Source organism: Pan troglodytes, chromosome 10 (genome assembly GCF_028858775.2).
Source record: "Pan troglodytes isolate AG18354 chromosome 10, NHGRI_mPanTro3-v2.0_pri, whole genome shotgun sequence".
Lineage (NCBI taxonomy): Eukaryota > Metazoa > Chordata > Mammalia > Primates > Hominidae > Pan > Pan troglodytes.
The window spans coordinates 44977210-44994418 of NC_072408.2; the positions used below are offsets into that span (position 1 = coordinate 44977210).

General features: G+C 37.9%; 1 protein-coding gene across 1 annotated transcript in view; it reads right to left on the minus strand.

Annotated features, from left to right (window-relative positions):
- Positions 1-371: 371 nt before the first annotated feature.
- Positions 372-17209, minus strand: part of TMPRSS12 (transmembrane serine protease 12) — a 45580-nt gene continuing 28742 nt past the window's right edge. The window contains exons 4-5 of the mRNA XM_522598.7: positions 2522-2664; positions 372-651 (exon numbers count right to left, since the gene is read on the minus strand). Coding sequence (XP_522598.3) covers positions 400-651; positions 2522-2664 — 395 coding nt within the window. The 3' untranslated portion in view covers positions 372-399. The remainder of the gene's footprint in view (positions 652-2521; positions 2665-17209) is intronic.

The following is a 17209-nucleotide window of genomic DNA, read 5'->3' on the forward strand; positions in this document are numbered from 1 at the left end:
AATTTTAAAAAATCATACAAACATTTTTTAGAATAAAATCTAAGAAAGAGAATTTTTATTAATTTAACCAAATAACAGCTTTCATTTTAATTATAAACTATTATTTGGCATTTATACACATAAAATGTATGTTTAACGGAATATTTTGTACAAACTCTGAGTATTCCAGATACAGAATTATGATTATAAAATAAAACAATCAAGATATTTCAAGGAGACATGTGATTTAGTGCCAAAATTACAATTGTATATCTGTCACAATACTTATAGCCCATAAAATGTTCACATGAAATCTCTAATGTAGGCAATTAATTGCTAGAAGAATAAATGATGTTCATTATATAGAACAGAGAAAGGGACACAATGCAAAATAAAGATATGAAAGCCTTCAGAATTTCTTTATGTTGTTGCTAGTAAGATGATAAAACATAAAGCTATGAGGATCTGGCCACGTAAAATATTTATAGTAAGTATGCCTTGAGTGCTTGCATGAAAGAAATGCTCTGTCAGCCACTTTTGGTAGAAGGATGGCCCAATATAGACACCAGGAAAACCTCTTCGGCCACAGCCATGTCCGTAACTGGTAATTCCCATTACAAAAAATCTTTTATATTCTGGTAAGTAGCACATTAATGGTCCCCCACTGTCACCCTGTCAAAAAAGTCCCAAAATAGTGTTTGTTACTTCTAGTATTCTTCAAGCAACAGTAACACTGGAATAAATTATTTACATCAAACATACATTTATATAAATACACATTTTCAATATACCCCCAATTTTTAAAGATCACTGGATTTTGAGCTTAAACTTCCAACTCAAACAGGAGGAATTCAATTTTACCCAGGTATTTGGAGGAACCATATAGCTGGTAGATAAATTTCTCATCTGCCTAGTTTTGAGTCAGAATACTATAAATCAAATTGTTTGGATTTTTAAATACAATTACTCAGGAGAAATATAATTTAGGAAGTGTGCAAAATATTCTAAAAACTGTCTATTATTAGAATATTCTCTTGCTGAATACTGCATGTGGAAAGGATAACTTTAAGATGTATGAAGGATTCTTTTAGGCACGTGTGTGGTTTGCTTGCCAGGGAGAGGAGTAAACTGGCATCTTGCAAGAGAAGACAAGTTTCTAAGTGTTGACAATAGCTAGTGCAGGAAAATGAGCATAAATGGCAAAGCCTCTCAGTATTATAAATGACAGGTCACTTTCATAGTCTATACAAAATTAGGAATGCACCCAAACGCTATTACTAAGGCCTGTTAATGCACTCAAAACAACAAGGACACTGAGATAACTGTTTCCGATTCTCTATATAAGGCAGGCATTGAATAATTATTTTTTGATGATGAGGATGTTTGGCCTAGGAATGCAATTCAATTAGATTGGATTCTTTACTATTTCACTCAGCAAGATTTTTAAGGAAAAGGACACAGAAAAGATAAACTTTAGATTGCAGAAATGAGAATGAGTAGGAAAAGGTGAGAGCATGGGTTACTCAGGAGTGAAGGACTAGTAGCTTTGGAAATAGTGAAGAAAAGAGGAATAAAGGAAGAATAAAAAAGCATGAGACAAAACAAAAAATGGATGAATTGTACTTCATTAAAAAAATTAACGTTTGTGCTGCAAATGATAACCTCAGAAAAGTGAAAAAACAGTCTACAGAATGGGAGAAAAATTTTGTACATTATGTATCTGGTAAGGGACTTGTATCCAGAATATATGAAAAATGCTTATAACTCAGTGATAAAAAGACAACTCAATTTAAAAATGAGGAAGGGATCCAAATAGACATTCTGTAAAGAAGATATATAAATGGCTCATAAATACATGCAAAAATGCTCAACATCATTAGTCATTAAGGAAATGCAAATTAAAACCACTATGAGATACCACTTCGTACCCACAAGGATGGTTATAATAAAAAAGACAGTAACAGGCTGGGCGCAGTGGCTCACCCCTGTAATCCCAGCACTTTGGGAGGCCAAGGTGGGCAGATCACTTGAGGTCAGGAGTTCGAGACCAGCCTGGTCAACAAGGTGAAGCCCCGTCTCTACTGAAAATACAAAAAAAAAAAAAAAAAAAAAAAGGCCAGGCATAGTGATGTGTGCCTGTAATTCCAGCTACCTAGGAGGCTGAGGGATGAGAATCACTTGAACCTGGGAGGCAGAGGTTGCAGTGAACAGAGATTGTGTCACTGCACTCCAGCATGGGTGACAAAGCGAGACTATCTCAAAAAAAAAATTGAGCTGTACACTTTTAACTAGGTGAATTATATCTCAAAGGTAATGATTAAAAAAAAGAATTCAAGGTAAATTCTGCCTACTGATGACAGCAGAAACCATGGAATCAGGAACCAAGAAGATTTGGATCGTTGAAATAGTTAAAAAGGAGAAAAAATGATTTATTATTTTTAGGCCTGATAATTAAGACCACCAGAAAGTTATCAAAGGCCTTGTTTGACAAGTTCCCTTCTGGCTTCAGAAAATATTTTAAAGGAAAATTACTTGGTCTTACCCTGCAAGTATCAAAAGCTCCATCTTCATCACCTGCACAAAATGAAGTGTTGGGAATTATTCCCCCATAACTCCTCTCAGAATTACACATCTCTCGAGAAATATAATGCACTTCTGCGTCTTGTAAAATATTTGTAGCATTACCTGTTAACAAAAAATACCAGTAAGTTATCTTGGAGCAGACATTTTTACAGTGATTTAAATGTTAGTGTTTTATGTTTTCTTTCCAAAGTGACTGATGCAATAATTATGTAAAATTATATTCATATATATGTGTATGAATATGTATGTATGCCTAGGAAGATTGTAGAAGAATGTTTACCTAAATGTTTGTTTGTTCGTTTTTGAGATAGAGTCTTGATCTATTGCCCAGGCTGGAGTGCAGTGACGTGATCTAGGCTCATTGCAACCTCTGCCTCCTGGGTTCAAGCAACTCTTGTGCCTCAGCTTCCTGAGTAACTGGGATTACAGGTGTGCAACACCACACCTGGCTAATTTTTTTTTTTTTAATTTTTGAGATGGTGTCTCACTCTGTCACCCAGGCTGCAGTGCAGTGGCGTGATCTCGGCTCACTACAACCTCTGCCTCCCAGGTTCAAGCAATCCTCCTGCCTCAGCCTCCTGAGTAGCTGGGATTACAGGCACTCACCACCATGCCCAGCTAATTTTTGTGTTTTTAGTAGAGATGGGGTTTCACCATGTTGGCCAGGCTGTTCTCGAACTCCTGACTTCAAGTGATCCACTCATCTCGGCCTCCCAAAGTGCTAGGATTACAGGTGTGAGCCATCATGGCTGGCCAGATGTGCCTTTTTATATTCCCACTAGCAAAATACGAGGGTTTCAAATTCTTCACATCCTCATCAATGCTTGTTATTGTCTAACTTTTTAATTATAGTCATCCTTGTGTGTCATCCCAGCACTTTGGGAGGCTGTTTTAAAATTACTGCTAGTGTATAGAAATGGAGTAGATTTTGTATATGGTCTTATACTGGCTGTATTACTAAACTCTGTTAATTCCAATGGATTTTAGAGCCTATTTTAGTTACATCATCTGTGACTAATGAATATTTTGTTACTTCCTTTGTAAGTTGTGTGTGTACCTTTTTCTAGTATTAACACACTTGGTAGGACTTCTGCAGTATTGAATACAAGTGGAGAAATTGTTCTTGATTTTAAAGGAATGTTTTACTGTAATGATGTTTGCTGTAGTTTAGAGGTCATTAACTTTAATTAGGTTAAGGAAATTCCCTTCTATGTCTAGACTGTTAAGAGTTTCTAACAATGCTTCTACTGCATTTATTCAGATAATATTTTTTATCCTTTAACCAATCTGTGATGAATTCCATCAAGAGACTTCTAATTTTATTTATTTATATTATTATTTTTGAGACAGGGTCTTGCCCTGTTGCCTGGGCCCCAGAGTGCAGTGGCACAATTAGCTCACTGCAGCCTCAAACTCCTGGGCTCAAGCAATCCTCCCACCTCAACCTCCCGAGTACCTGGGACTATGGGCATGTGCCATCATGCCCAACTAATTGTTATTTTTGGTAGGGATGGGGTCTTGTTGTGTTGCCCAGGCTGCTCTCAAACTCCTGGCTTCAAGTGATCTTCCCACCTTGGCCTCCTAAAGTGCTTGGATTGCAAGCATGAGCCACTGCACCCAGCTGAGACTTCTCATTTTATTTTATTTCATTATTATTTATTTACTTTTTGAGACAGAATCTCGCTGTGTCACCCAGGCTGGAGTGCAGTGATGTACTCACTGCAACTTCTGCTTCTTGGGTTCAAGTAATCCTCCCTCCTCAGTTTCCAAGTAGCTGGGATTACAGGTGTGTACCACCACGCCCAGCTAATTGTTAAATTTTTTGTAGAGTTGAGGTCTTGCTATATTGCCCAGGCCATTCTTGAATGGGCCCAAGCAATTCTCCTGCCTTGGCCTCTCAAAGTGTTCGAATTACAGGTGTGAACTACCACAGCTGGCTGACTTCTAATTTTAAACCCTTGGATTCCTGAGATAAACCTAATTTGGTTATGATTAATTCTATTTTTTTTGAGTCAGGGTCCTGCTCTGTTGCCTAGGCTGGTGCCTAGTGTAGTGGCACAGTCATAGGTTGCCACAGCCTCAACCTCCTGGGCTCATGTGATCCTTCTGCCTCAGCCTCTTGAGTAGCTAGGACTACAGGTGTGCACCACTATGCCCAGATAATTTTTTGGTTTTTTTTGTAGCAACAGTGTCTCAGTATGTTGCTCAGGCTGATCTTGAACTCCTGGCCTCAAGCAAGCCTCCTAATTTGGCCTCCCAGAGTGCTGAGATGACAGATGTGAGCCACTGTACCTGACCATCAATTCTATCTATAATATACTTTGTAGATTTTGTGTGTTATTACTAATAATTTGTTTGAAATGCCTGCATTTATAACGTTGGGCTTTCTCTTACTGTGTTTACTTGATTTTGGAATCAATAATATGATTATTTCATACACTGAGCTGGAGTATATTCCTTCCTTTTGTATTCTTTGGAAGCGTATGTATAGGATTTAGATAATCTGTCTCTGGTATTATGGTAGAACTCACTTGTTCTGAGTTCTGGTTTTTTATTTTTGAAAAAGAAATCTACTGATTCAATTCCTTTACACTCTATAGGACTATAGAGGATTTCCATTTCTTCTTTGGTCAGTTTTGGTTAGTTACCATTTTCATATTTAGTCAATTTATTAATTTCAGTTTGGGTTATTTACAAAGGAATTTATTCGTTGTGTCTAAGTACTAAAATTTACAGCATAACATTTTAAAAAGTACTGTGCTATATGTTAGTTCATAATATTAATTTGTATTTGTGCCTTCTTTCCTTTTGTCACCAGTCTTACCAGTGGTTTGTTGTTTTTTCAGAAAACTGGATTTGGGCTTGTTGGTTTTCTCTTTTCTATCTTTATTTTCTGTTCATTAACTGCAGTGCTTACCTTTATGTCTTTTTTTCTGCTTTCTATGGGTTTAGAATGTTCTTTCTTTTTTTAGCCTCCCTCCACAGTAGCTGAGACTACAGACATGTACCACCATGTCTGGCTGTAATATTCTTTTTTTTTTTTTTTTTTTTTTTTTTAGAGAAATGGGGTCTTGCTCTGTTGCCCAGGCTGGTCTTGAACTCCTGGGCCCAAGCAATTCTCCCACATTGGCCTCCCAAAGTGTTGGGATTACAGGTGTGAACAACTGTGCTTGGCCAGTGCAATGTTTATTTAAACTTTAAAAAAGTTAGACTTTGAATTCATAGTGTTCAGACTTTATTCTTCAATATTAGGTCAAATGTTTGCTCTTCCATATGATTCAAACTAACTAACTAAATATATATACATATATATATATATATATTTTTTTTTTTTTTTTGAAGTGGTCTCACCCTGGGCTGGAGTGCAGTGGCGTTATCTTGGCTCACTGCAACCTCCGCCTCAGGGGTTCAAGTGATTCTCCTGCCCCAGCCTCCCAAGTAGCTGGGATTACAGGCTCACGCCACCATGCCCAGCTAATTTTTTGTATTTTTGGTGGAGACAGGTTTTTTACCATGTTGGCCAGGCTGGTCTTGGACTCCTGACCTCGTGATCTGCCCATCTCAGCCTCCCAAAGTGCTGGGATTACAGGCGTGAGCCACAGCACCTAGCCTCAAACTAAAAATATATATTTCTAAAACTTTAAATTTTATGTTTTACCTCTATCTGCAGCTCTCAAGTTTTGTTATGTACCATATACATTATTGTTCAATTCTAAGTATTTAAAATTATTATGATTTCCTCTTTGACATATGAGTCATTTAGTAGTGTGTTTTGAATTCTCCAAATGTGTGATGTTAAAAAGCTTACCCTTTTGTCATTTTTTTACAGCTTTATTAGGGTTTAATTTACATAACATGAATATCACACATTGTACCAATGCAGTTGAATGATTTCTGCTAAATTTACACCAGCACCACAATCCAGTTTGAGTATTTCCTTCACCTCATAGAGTCCTCCTATGCTCACTTGTAATCAATTCCCAGCTCCAGCCCCACACTTAAGAAATGACTGATGGGCTGGGCTCAGTGGCTCACGCCTATAACTCCAGCACTTTGGGAGGCTGAGGCGGGCAGATTACCTGAGGTCAGGAGTTCGAGACCAGCCTGACCAACATGGAGAAACCCCGTCTCTACTAAAAATATAAAAAATTAGCCAGGCATGGAAGTGCATGCCTGTAATCCCAGCTACTCGGGAGGCTGAGGCAGAAGGATTGCTTGAACCCGGGAGGCGGAGGTTGTGGTGAGCTGAGATTGTGCCATGGTACACAGCCTGGGCAACAAGAGCAAAACTCTGTCTCAAAAGAAAAAAAAAAAAAAAAAAAGAAATGACTGATTCCTGTCTCTATAGGTTTGCCTTTTCTTGAAATTTTATATAAATGGAATCACACATTTGTAGCCTTTTGTATATAGCTTCCTTCATTTAGCTATATACCAAGGTTTTCAAGGTTCATCTATATTGCAGGATAGCTTTCTTCCTTTTTGTTGTTGGATAGTGTTCTATTGAATGGATATATCATGTTATGTATATCCATTCACTAGTTGGTGGACTTTGGATTGTTTCCAGTTTGGTGTATTATTAATAATGCTATGATGAGCGTTCATAAGTTTTTGTGTGGACATGTTTTCATTTGTTTTTGGTAGATATCCAGGAATGGAATTGCTAGGTCATATGGTAACTATGCTTAACAGGGTAAGTGCATATTTAACTTTTCGAGAAACTGTCAAACTGTTTTCCTAAGTGGCTTTACCATTTTACATTCTCCTCAGCAATGTATAAGGGTTCCAGTTTCTCCACATCCTTGCTAACACTTGATTTGTTAGTCTTTTGGATTATCATTCTAGCAGTTGCGTAGTGGCATCTCATTGAGGTTTCAAGGATATTAACGTAAATATATATTTGAAATGAGGTCTTGCTGTGTCACCCATGCTGGAGTGTAGTACAGCGATCATAGCTCACTGCAGCCTTGAGCTCCTAGGCTCAAGTGACCCTCCTGTGTTAGCCTCTTAAGTAGCTGGGACTATAGGCATGTACCACTGTGCCTAGCTAATTTTTGTAGCAATGAGATCTTGCTTTGTTGCTCAGGCTGGTCTCAAACTCCTGGTTGCAACTGATCCTTTCACCTTGGCCTCCCAAAGCACTGAGATTACAGGTGTGAGCCACTGTACCCAGCCAGTGTTAACAGCTTTTCATGTACTATTAGCCATTTGTATACCTACCTTGGTGAAATGTGTTTTCAAATCTTTTTTGTTTCTGCAAACACTATGGTGACTTATCTTTTCAAATCTTTATCCAATTTTTTATTTTTTATGTTTTTGTGACAGGCTCTTGCTTTGTCGCTCAGGCTGGAGTGCAGTGACACAATCACAGTTTACTACAGTCTCAACCTCGTGGGCCTCAAGTGATCCTCCCACTTCAGCCTCCTGAGTAGCTGGGACTACAGGCATATACCACCATGCCCTGCTAATTTTTTGGTATTTTTTGTAGAGATGGGGTTTTGCCATGTTGCCCAGGCTGGTCTCAAACTCCTGAGCTCAAGTGATCCACCTGCCTCAGACTCCCAAAGTTTAGGGATTACAGGCATTAGCCACTTTGCCTGGCCTTAAAACAAATTTTTCTTTAAAAATTCTCGTTAATGATAACAATTTACACATGACTACTTTCAGCCTTATTTTCTAGTCAGACCCTTCTTAATAAACCATATATTTTGCTTTACATCATTTTGGTTCAGGGAGTCCAATAAAATTACTAATATATTGAAATGGAAATGCATGCAACAAAAACTTCATAAGGAAAGGGTTTTCAGAATGATAATAATATGTCAAATTAGCATTTACATTCCTGGCAAAAAGCCAGTTGGTTATGATGTATTATCTTTTTTTATACACTGCTGGAGATATTTGCAGCTCTTTTTCCATTGATTTTCTTAATGGTGGCTTTTGAAGAGGATACATGTTTAAATTTTGATGAAGTCCAATTTATCATTTTTATTTTTATTAATGGTTGTGCTTTTGGTGTCCTAAGAAATCATCGCCTAATCCAATGACTCAAGGACTTTCTCTTTGCTTTTTTCTAGAAGTCTTACAACTGTAGCTCTTATACTTAGGTCTATGATCCATTTTGAGTTAATTATTTCTCTAAGTCTCTTTGTGCTGCTAAAATATGTCATAGACTGCTTATAAACAGTTGCTTAATAAACAACAGGAATTTATTTCTCACAATTCTGGATGCTGAAATTGAAGATCAAGGCACTGGCAGATTCAGTGTCTGATTAGGGCCATTTTCTGGTTCATAAGTTGTGACTTCCAGCTGTATCCTTACGTGGTGGAAGGGCAAGGCAGCTTTTTGGGGCCTCTCATATACTAATCTCGCTGATGAGAGCTCTGCCCTCTCAAAAGGCCCTACTTCCTAATATCATACCTTGGGAGTGAGGATTTCAACATATGAATTTTGGATGCACACAAACATTCAGGTTGTACCACTATTGAATATAGTATGGAGAAAAGCTCCAAGGGTTTTTTTTCGTGGCGTAAGGATATCCAGTTGTCCCAGCATCATTTGTTGAAAAGACTGTTTTCCATTATATTGCCTTGGCACTGTTGTGAAAATCAACTGGCCATAAATATGAGGGTTTTTTTTCCCCTCCATGTTGTGTTCCATTAATCTACAGTCTATCTTTTAAAAATTAAATTAATTTTTTTAGAGATGGTCTCATTGTGTTACCCAAGACTGGAGTGCAGTGACACGATCATGGCTCACTGAAGCCTCCAACTCTTGAGCTCAAGTGACCTTCTTGCTTCAACCTTCCAAGTAGCTGGGACTATAGCTGCATGCCACCACACCTGTTTTTTTTTTTTATTTTTGCAGAGATAGGGGCTCACCGTATTGCACAGGCTGGTCTTTAAATTCCTGGGCTCAAGCCATTCTCTTGCCTTGGTCTCCCAGAATGCTGGGATTACAGGCATGAGCCACCACTCCCAGCCTCTACAGGTCTGTCTTTATCCCAATGTGTTGATTGCTGTGGTTTTATAATACGTTTTGAAATCAGACAGTCTAACTCCTTCAGTTTTTTTTTTTTTTTTCCAAAATAATTTTGGCTATTCTAGATACCTTGCCTTTCCATATACATTTTAGGATCGGCTTGTTAGTTTGCACGAAAAATCCTACTGGCATTTTGATAGGCCAATCTGTGAATAATTGCCGTATTAACAACATTGAGTCTTCTAACCCATGAATGCGGTATGAGTCTCCATTTAGTTTAGGTCTTCTTTAATTTCTCTAAGTGATGTTTTTGTAGTTTTCAGTGTACAAGTCTTACACATCTTTTGTTAAATCTGTTCCTAATTATTCATTATTTTAAATGCTATTATGGGCCGGGCATGGTGGCTAATGTCTGTAATCCCAGCACTTTGGGAGGCCAAGGCAGGCGGATCACTTGAGGCCAGGAGTTTGAGACCAGCCTGGCCAACATAGTGAAACCCCGTCTCTACTAAAAATACAAAACTTAGCCGGGCGTGGCGGCGCATGCCTGTAATCCCAGCTACTCAGGAAGCTCAGGAGGCTGAGGCATGAGAATCGCTTGAACCTGGGAGGCAGAGATTGCAGTGAGCTGAGATTGCACCATTGCACTCCACCCTGGGTGAAAGAGTGAGACTGTCTCAAAAAATAAAAATAAATAAGCGCTATTATGAATGGAATTGTGTTCTTAAATTTTGTTTTCAGATAGTTTATTGCAAATATAGACATATTGATTTTTGTCTTCCTATAACCTCAATGAACTTGTTTTACTAGATTGTTTTGTAGATTCCTTAAGCATTTCTACATTTACATAATCATGTCATCTGTGAATAAAGTTTCCCTTTTTGATTTCCAATTTGTGTGCCTTTAATGTCTTTTTCTTGCCCATTGCACAGGCTGAAATCCTTGCTTTGTTTCTGATTTTATAGGGAAAGCATTCATTATTTTACCATTAAGTAGGATGGTTAGCTTATTCTTTATAGATGCTCTTTTATCAGTTTAAGCTTCCTTCTACTGCTATTTTTTTAAAAAAAGAATTTCAACTTTTATTTTAGATTCAGGGGATACGTGTTACCTAGATATATGCATGATGCTGAGGTTTTGGGTACAATTGATCCTGTCACTCAGGGTATAATTGAACCCATATACTGAGCATAGTACCCCCAAATTAGTTTTTTAGCCCTTGGCCCCCTCCCTCTCATCCTCTTTTAGTAGTCCCTGGTGTCTTTTGTGACCACCTTTATGTTCATGAGTACCCACTATTTACCTCCCACTTATAAGTGAGAACATGCAGTATTTGGTTTTCTGTTCCTGTGTTAATTCACTTAGGATAATGGCCTCCAACTCCATTCATGCTGCTGCAAAGGACATGATTCTGTTTTTTTATGGCTGTATAGTATTCCATGGTGCATATGTACCACACTTTCTTTATCCAGTCTATTTTTTTTTTTTTTTTTGAGACAGAGTCTCGATCTGTCACCCAGGCTGGAGTGCAGTGGCGCGATCTCTGCTCCTTGCAAGCTCCGCCTCCCAGGTTCACGCCATTCTCCTGCCTCAGCCTCCCGAGTAGCTGGGACTACAGGCGCCCGCCACCACACCCAGCTAATTTTTTGTATATTTAGTAGAGACGGGGTTTCACCGTGTTAGCCAGGATGGTCTCGATCTCCTGACCTCATGATCTGCCTGCCTTGGCCTCCCACAGTGCTGGGATTACAGGCGTAAGCCACCGCACCCGGCCTATCCAGTCTATTGTTGATGGGCACCTTGGTTGATTCCATGTCTTTGCTATTACAAACAGTGCTGCGATGAACATAGGAGTGCATGCGTCTTTTTGGTAGAATGATTTATATTCCTTTGGATAGATACACAGTAATAGGATTGCTGGGTCCAGTGGTGATTCTGGTTTAAGTTCTTTGAGAAATCTCCAAACTGCTTTCCACAGAGGCTGAACTAATTTCTATTTCCACCAGCAGTGTGTAAGCATTCCTTTCTCTCGCAGCCTTGGCAGCATGTTTTTTGGGTTTTTTAGCAATAGCCATTCTGATTAGTGTGAGATAGTATCTCATTATGGTTTTGATTTGCATTTCTCTGATGATTAGTGATGTTTAACATCTTTTCATATGTTGTTGGCTGCTTGTATGTCTTTTGAGAAGTATCTGTTCATGTCTTTTGCCCATGTTTTAATGGGGTTAATTGGTTTTGGCCTGTTCAATTGTTTAAGTTCTTTATAGATCCTGGATAGTAGACCTTTGTAGGATATGTAGCTTGCAAGTATTTTCTCTCATTCTGTAGGTTGTCTGTTTCCTGTTGATAGTTTCTTTTGCTGTGCAGAGGTTTTTCAGTTTAATTAGTTCCCACTTGTCAATTTTTGTTTTTGTTGCAGTTGCTTTTGAGGACTTAGTCATAAACTCTTTCCCAAGGCCAATGTCCAGAATGGCGTTTCTTGGGTTTTCTTCTAGGATTCTTGTAGCTTGAGCTCTTACATTTAAATCTTTAACCCATCTTGAGTTAATTTTTGCATATGGTGATAGGATAGAGGTCTGGTTTCATTCTTCTGCATATGGCTAGCCAGCTATCCCAGCACCATTTATTGAATAGGGAGTTCTTTGCCCATTGTCTTTGTCAAAGATCAGATGGTGTGTGGCTTTATTTCTGGGATGTCTATTCTGTTCTATTGGTCATGTGTCTGTTTTTGTAACAATACCATGCTGTTTTGGTAGCAATACCATGTTGTTTTGGTTACTGTAGTCTTTTTTTTTTTTTTTTTTTGAGATGGAGTCTTGCTCTGTTGCCCAGGCTTGAGTACAGTGGCATGATCTCAGCTCACTGCAACCTCCCCTTCCATGTTCAAGCGATTCTCCTGCCTCAGCCTCCCAAGTAGCTGGGATTACAGGTGTGTGCCACCACACCTGGCTAATTTTTGTATTTTTAGTAGAGACGAGGTTAGAACCATGTTGGCCAGGCTAGTCTCAAACTCCTGCCCACAAATGATCCGCCCACCTTGGCCTCTCAAAGTGCTGAGATTATAGGCAAGAGTCACCATGTCCAATGTTACTGTAATCTTATAGTATAGTTTGCAGTTGGGTAATGTGATGCTTCCAGCTTTGTTCTTTTTGCTTAAGATTGCTTTGGCTACTTGGGCTCTTTTTGGGTTCCATATACATTTTAGAATAGTTTTTTCTAGACCTGTGAAAAAACAACATTGGTAGCTTGATAGCAAGATCATTGAATCTATAGACTGATTTGGGCAGTATGGACATTATAATGATATTGATTTTTCCTGTCTATGAACATGAAATGTTTTTGCATTTGTTTGTGTCATCTATGATTTCTTTCAGCAGCATTTTGTAGTTCTCCTTATAGAGATCTTTCACCTCCTTGGTGAGATGTATTCCTAGGGAATTTTTTTGTATGTTTGTTTTTTGTTTTTTTGGTGTGTGTGGCTATTTTAAATGACATCGCATTCTTGATTTGGCTCTCAACTTGAATGTTATTGATGTATAGAAATGCTACTGATTTTTGTACATTTATTTTGTATCCTGGAACTTTACCAAAGTCATTTATCAGTTCCAGGAGCCTTTTGGTGGAGTCTTTAGGGTTTTCTAGGCATAGAATCATACCATCAGTGAAGACAGATAGTTTGGCTTCTTTTCCTATTTGGTTACCTTTTATTTCTTTCTCTTGCCTAATTGCTATGGCTAGGACTTCTTATTGCTATTTCTTTTGAGAATTTTTAAACTTAGAATGGTGTTGGATTTTATCAAATACATTTTCCACATTATTTGCAGTGATCTTGTCATTTTTATCTTTTATTAATATAGGCTTTATTTTATTTTATTGATTTTCAGATGTAAAACCAAACTTGCATTTTTTGAAGAAATTCCACTAGGTAGTGTATATAATCCTTTGTTATATGTTGCTGTATTCAGTTTGCTAACATTTTGTTGATGATTTTTGAGTCTTTATTCATGAAAGCTGTTTCTCTGTAGTTTTCTTGTAATGTTTTTGGTTTGGTGTCAGGATAATAATACTAGGCTTATATAATTATCTGGGAAATACTCCCTTCTCCTCTATTTTCTGAGTGTGTAGTATTAGAACTATCTCTTCCTAAAATATTTGATATAATTCACCTGTGAAGTGAACTGGGCTTGGGTTTTTTTAAATGGGAAGACTTTAAATTACTAATTATATTTATGTACTTGTTACAAGTTTATTCAGATATTCATTTCTTCTTGAGCCAGTTATCATAATTTTTTTCCTTTTAGGAATTTATTGCTATTACTAAAATTTGACCATTTATGTTTAACAAATATAATGTTAATCAGTATTTAAATACTTCTCCTGAATAATACAGGGACCTGAAACCAGTTTGACTCTGATCACCCCTCCTGAAATACCTGCCTTCCCCCCACAACTTAGACATTATTTTTATGATTTTAAGGTTTCTGTCTTGCTACTACTGACATTTTGGGCCTAACAATTCTTTGTGTGGGAGATGGGAGAACTATACTATGCATTGAAGGATGTTGAGCAGATGCCAGTAGCAAACTTATCCACTTGCCCAGTTTTAACATCCAAAAATTTTCTCCAGGTATGTTACCAAATGTTCCCTGGGGGCAAAATTATGCCCAAGTGAGAATAACTGTTGTGTACGGACAATGTTTACTTACATTTACCTATATATTATCCATGTCTTTTTTTGTTCCTTCTTACATCTTATACTTCCCTTTTAGCATCATTTACATTCTTTCTGATATTTCTTTTACTTCCTTGGTGAAAGACTGTTGGTAGTAAATTCACTTTTTGTTCACAGATATTATTGAATGATAGTTTTGCTGGATACACAATTGTAGGCTCATAGTTATTTTCTCTCAGCATTTTGAAGATATTTCATTGTCTTTTGGCTTTCTTTTTTATTTTATTTATTTTTCCATAGGTTATTGGAGTACAGGTGGTGTTTGGTTACAAGAGTAAATTCTTTAGTGGTGATTTGTGAGATTTTGGTGCAACCATCACCTGAGAAGTATACACTGCACCCTATTTGTAGACTTTTATCCCTTGCCCCCCTCCCACCCTTTCCCCTGAGTCCCCAAAGTCCATTGCATCATTCATATGCCTTTGCATCCTCATAGTTTAGCTCCCACATATCAGCGAGAATATATGATGTTTGGTTTTCCATTCCTGAGTTACTTCACTTAGAATAATAGTCTCCAATCTCATCCAGGTCGCTGCGAATGCCATTAATTCATTCCTTTTTATGGCTGAGTAGTATTCCATCATATATATACATCATATATATGTACATATATATACAACATATATATATTTTTTTTCACAGTTTCTTTAACCACTAGTTGATTGATGGGCATTTGGGTTGGTTCCACGATTCTGCAATTGCGAATTGTGCTGCTATAAACACGCGTGTGCAAGTTTCTTTTTTGAATAATGACTTCTTTTCTTCTGGGTAGATACCCAGTAGTGGGATTGCTGGATCAAATGGCAGTTCTACTTTCAGTTCTTTAAGGAATCTCCACACTGTTTTCCATAGTGGCTGTACTAGTTTACATTCCCACCAGCAGTGTAGAAGCATTCCCTGATCACTACATCCATGCCAACATCTACTGTTTTTTTTAAAATTTTTTGATTATGACCACTCTTGAAGGAGTAAGGTGGTATTGCATTGTGGTTTTGATTTGCATTTCCCTGATCATTAGTGATGTTGAGCATTTTTTCATATGTTTCTTGGCCATTTACATATTTTCTTTTGAGAATTGCCTATTCATGTCTTTAACCTACTTTTTGATGGGATTTTTTTTGCTTGCTGATTTGTCTAAGTTTGTTGCAGATTCTGGATATTAGTCCTTTGTCAAATGTATAGATTGTGAAGATTTTCTCTCACTCTGTGGGTTGTCTGTTTACTCTGCTGACTGTTCCTTTTGCCATGCAAAAGCTCTTTAATTAAGTCCCAGCTATTTATCTTTGTTTGTATTGCATTTGCTTTTGGCTTCTTGGTCATGAAATCCTTGCCTAAGCCAATATCTAGAAGGGTTTTTCCAGTTATCTTCTAGAATTTTTATACTTTCAGGTCTTAGATTTAAGTCCCTAATCCATCTTGAGTTGATTTTTGTACAAAGTGAGCGACAAGAATCCAGTTTCATTCTCCTACCTGTGGGTTGCCAATTATCCCAGCCCCATTTGTTGAAAGGGGTGTCCTTTCCCCATTTTACGTTTTTGTTTGCTTTGTTGAAGATCAGTTGGCTGCAAGTATTTGGGTTTATTTCTGGGTTCTCTATTCTGTTCCATTGGTCTATGTGCCTATTTTTATACCAGTACCATGCTGTTTTGGTGACAATGGGCTTATAGTATAGTTTGAAATCAGGTTGTATGATGCCTCTAGATTTGTTCTTTTTGCTTAATCTTGCTTTGGCTATGTGGGCTCTTTTTTGGTTCCATATGAATTTTAGAACTGTTTTTTATAATTCTTTGAAGAATGATGGTGGTATTTTGATGGGGATTGCATCGAATTTGTAGATTGCTTTTGACAGTATGGTCATTTTCACAATATTGACTCTACCCATCCATGAGCACGGGATGTGTTTCCATTTGTTTGTGTCATCTATGATTTCTTTCAGCAGTGTTTTGTAGTGTTCCCTGTAGAGGTCTTTTGCCTCCTTTGTTAGGTATATTCCTAAGTATTTTTTTTTTTTTGCAACTATCATGAAAAGGGTTGAGTTCTTGATTTGATTCTCTGCTGTTAGTATATAGGAGAGCTACTGATTTGTGTACATTAATCTTGTATCTGGAAACTTTGCTGAATTCTTTTATCAGTTCTAGGAGCTTTCTGGAGGAGTCTTTAGGGTTTTCAAGGAAAATGATCATATTGTCAGCAAACAGTGACACTTTGACTTCCTCTTTACTGATTTGGATGCCCTTTATTTTTTTCTCTTGTCTGATTGCTCTGGCTAGGACTTCCAGTACTATGTTGAAGAGGAGAGGTGACAGTGGGCATCCTTGTCTTGTTCCAGTTCTCAGAGGGAATGCTTTCAACTTTTCCCCATTCAGTATTATTTTGGCTGTGGGTTTGTCATAGATGGCTTTTATTACATTGAGGTATATCCCTTATATGTTGATTTTGCTGAGAGTTTTAATCATAAAGCGATGCTGGATTTTGCCGAATGCCTCTTCTGCATCTATTGAGATGATCATGTGATTTTTGTTTTTAATTCTGTGTAGGTAGTGTTTCACATTTATTGACTTGTGTATGTTAAACCATCCCTGGATCCCTGATATGAAACCCACTTGATCATGGTGGATTATCATGGTTTTTTTTTGTTTTGTTTTGTTTTTTTGTTGTTGTTGTTTTTTTGAGATGGAATCTCCCTCTGTTGCCCAGGCTGGAGTGCAGTGGCACAATCTTGGCTCACTGCAACATCTGCCTCCCGGGTTCAAGCAATTCTCCTGCCTTAGCCCCCTGAGTAGCTGGGAGTCTCCCTCTGTCGCCCAGGCTGGAATGCAGTGGCACGATCTCAGCTCACTGCAACCTCCGCCTCCCGGGTTCAAGCAATTCTCCTGCCTCAGCCTCCTAAGCAGCTGGGATTACAGGCGCCTGCAACCATGCCCGGCTAATTTTTC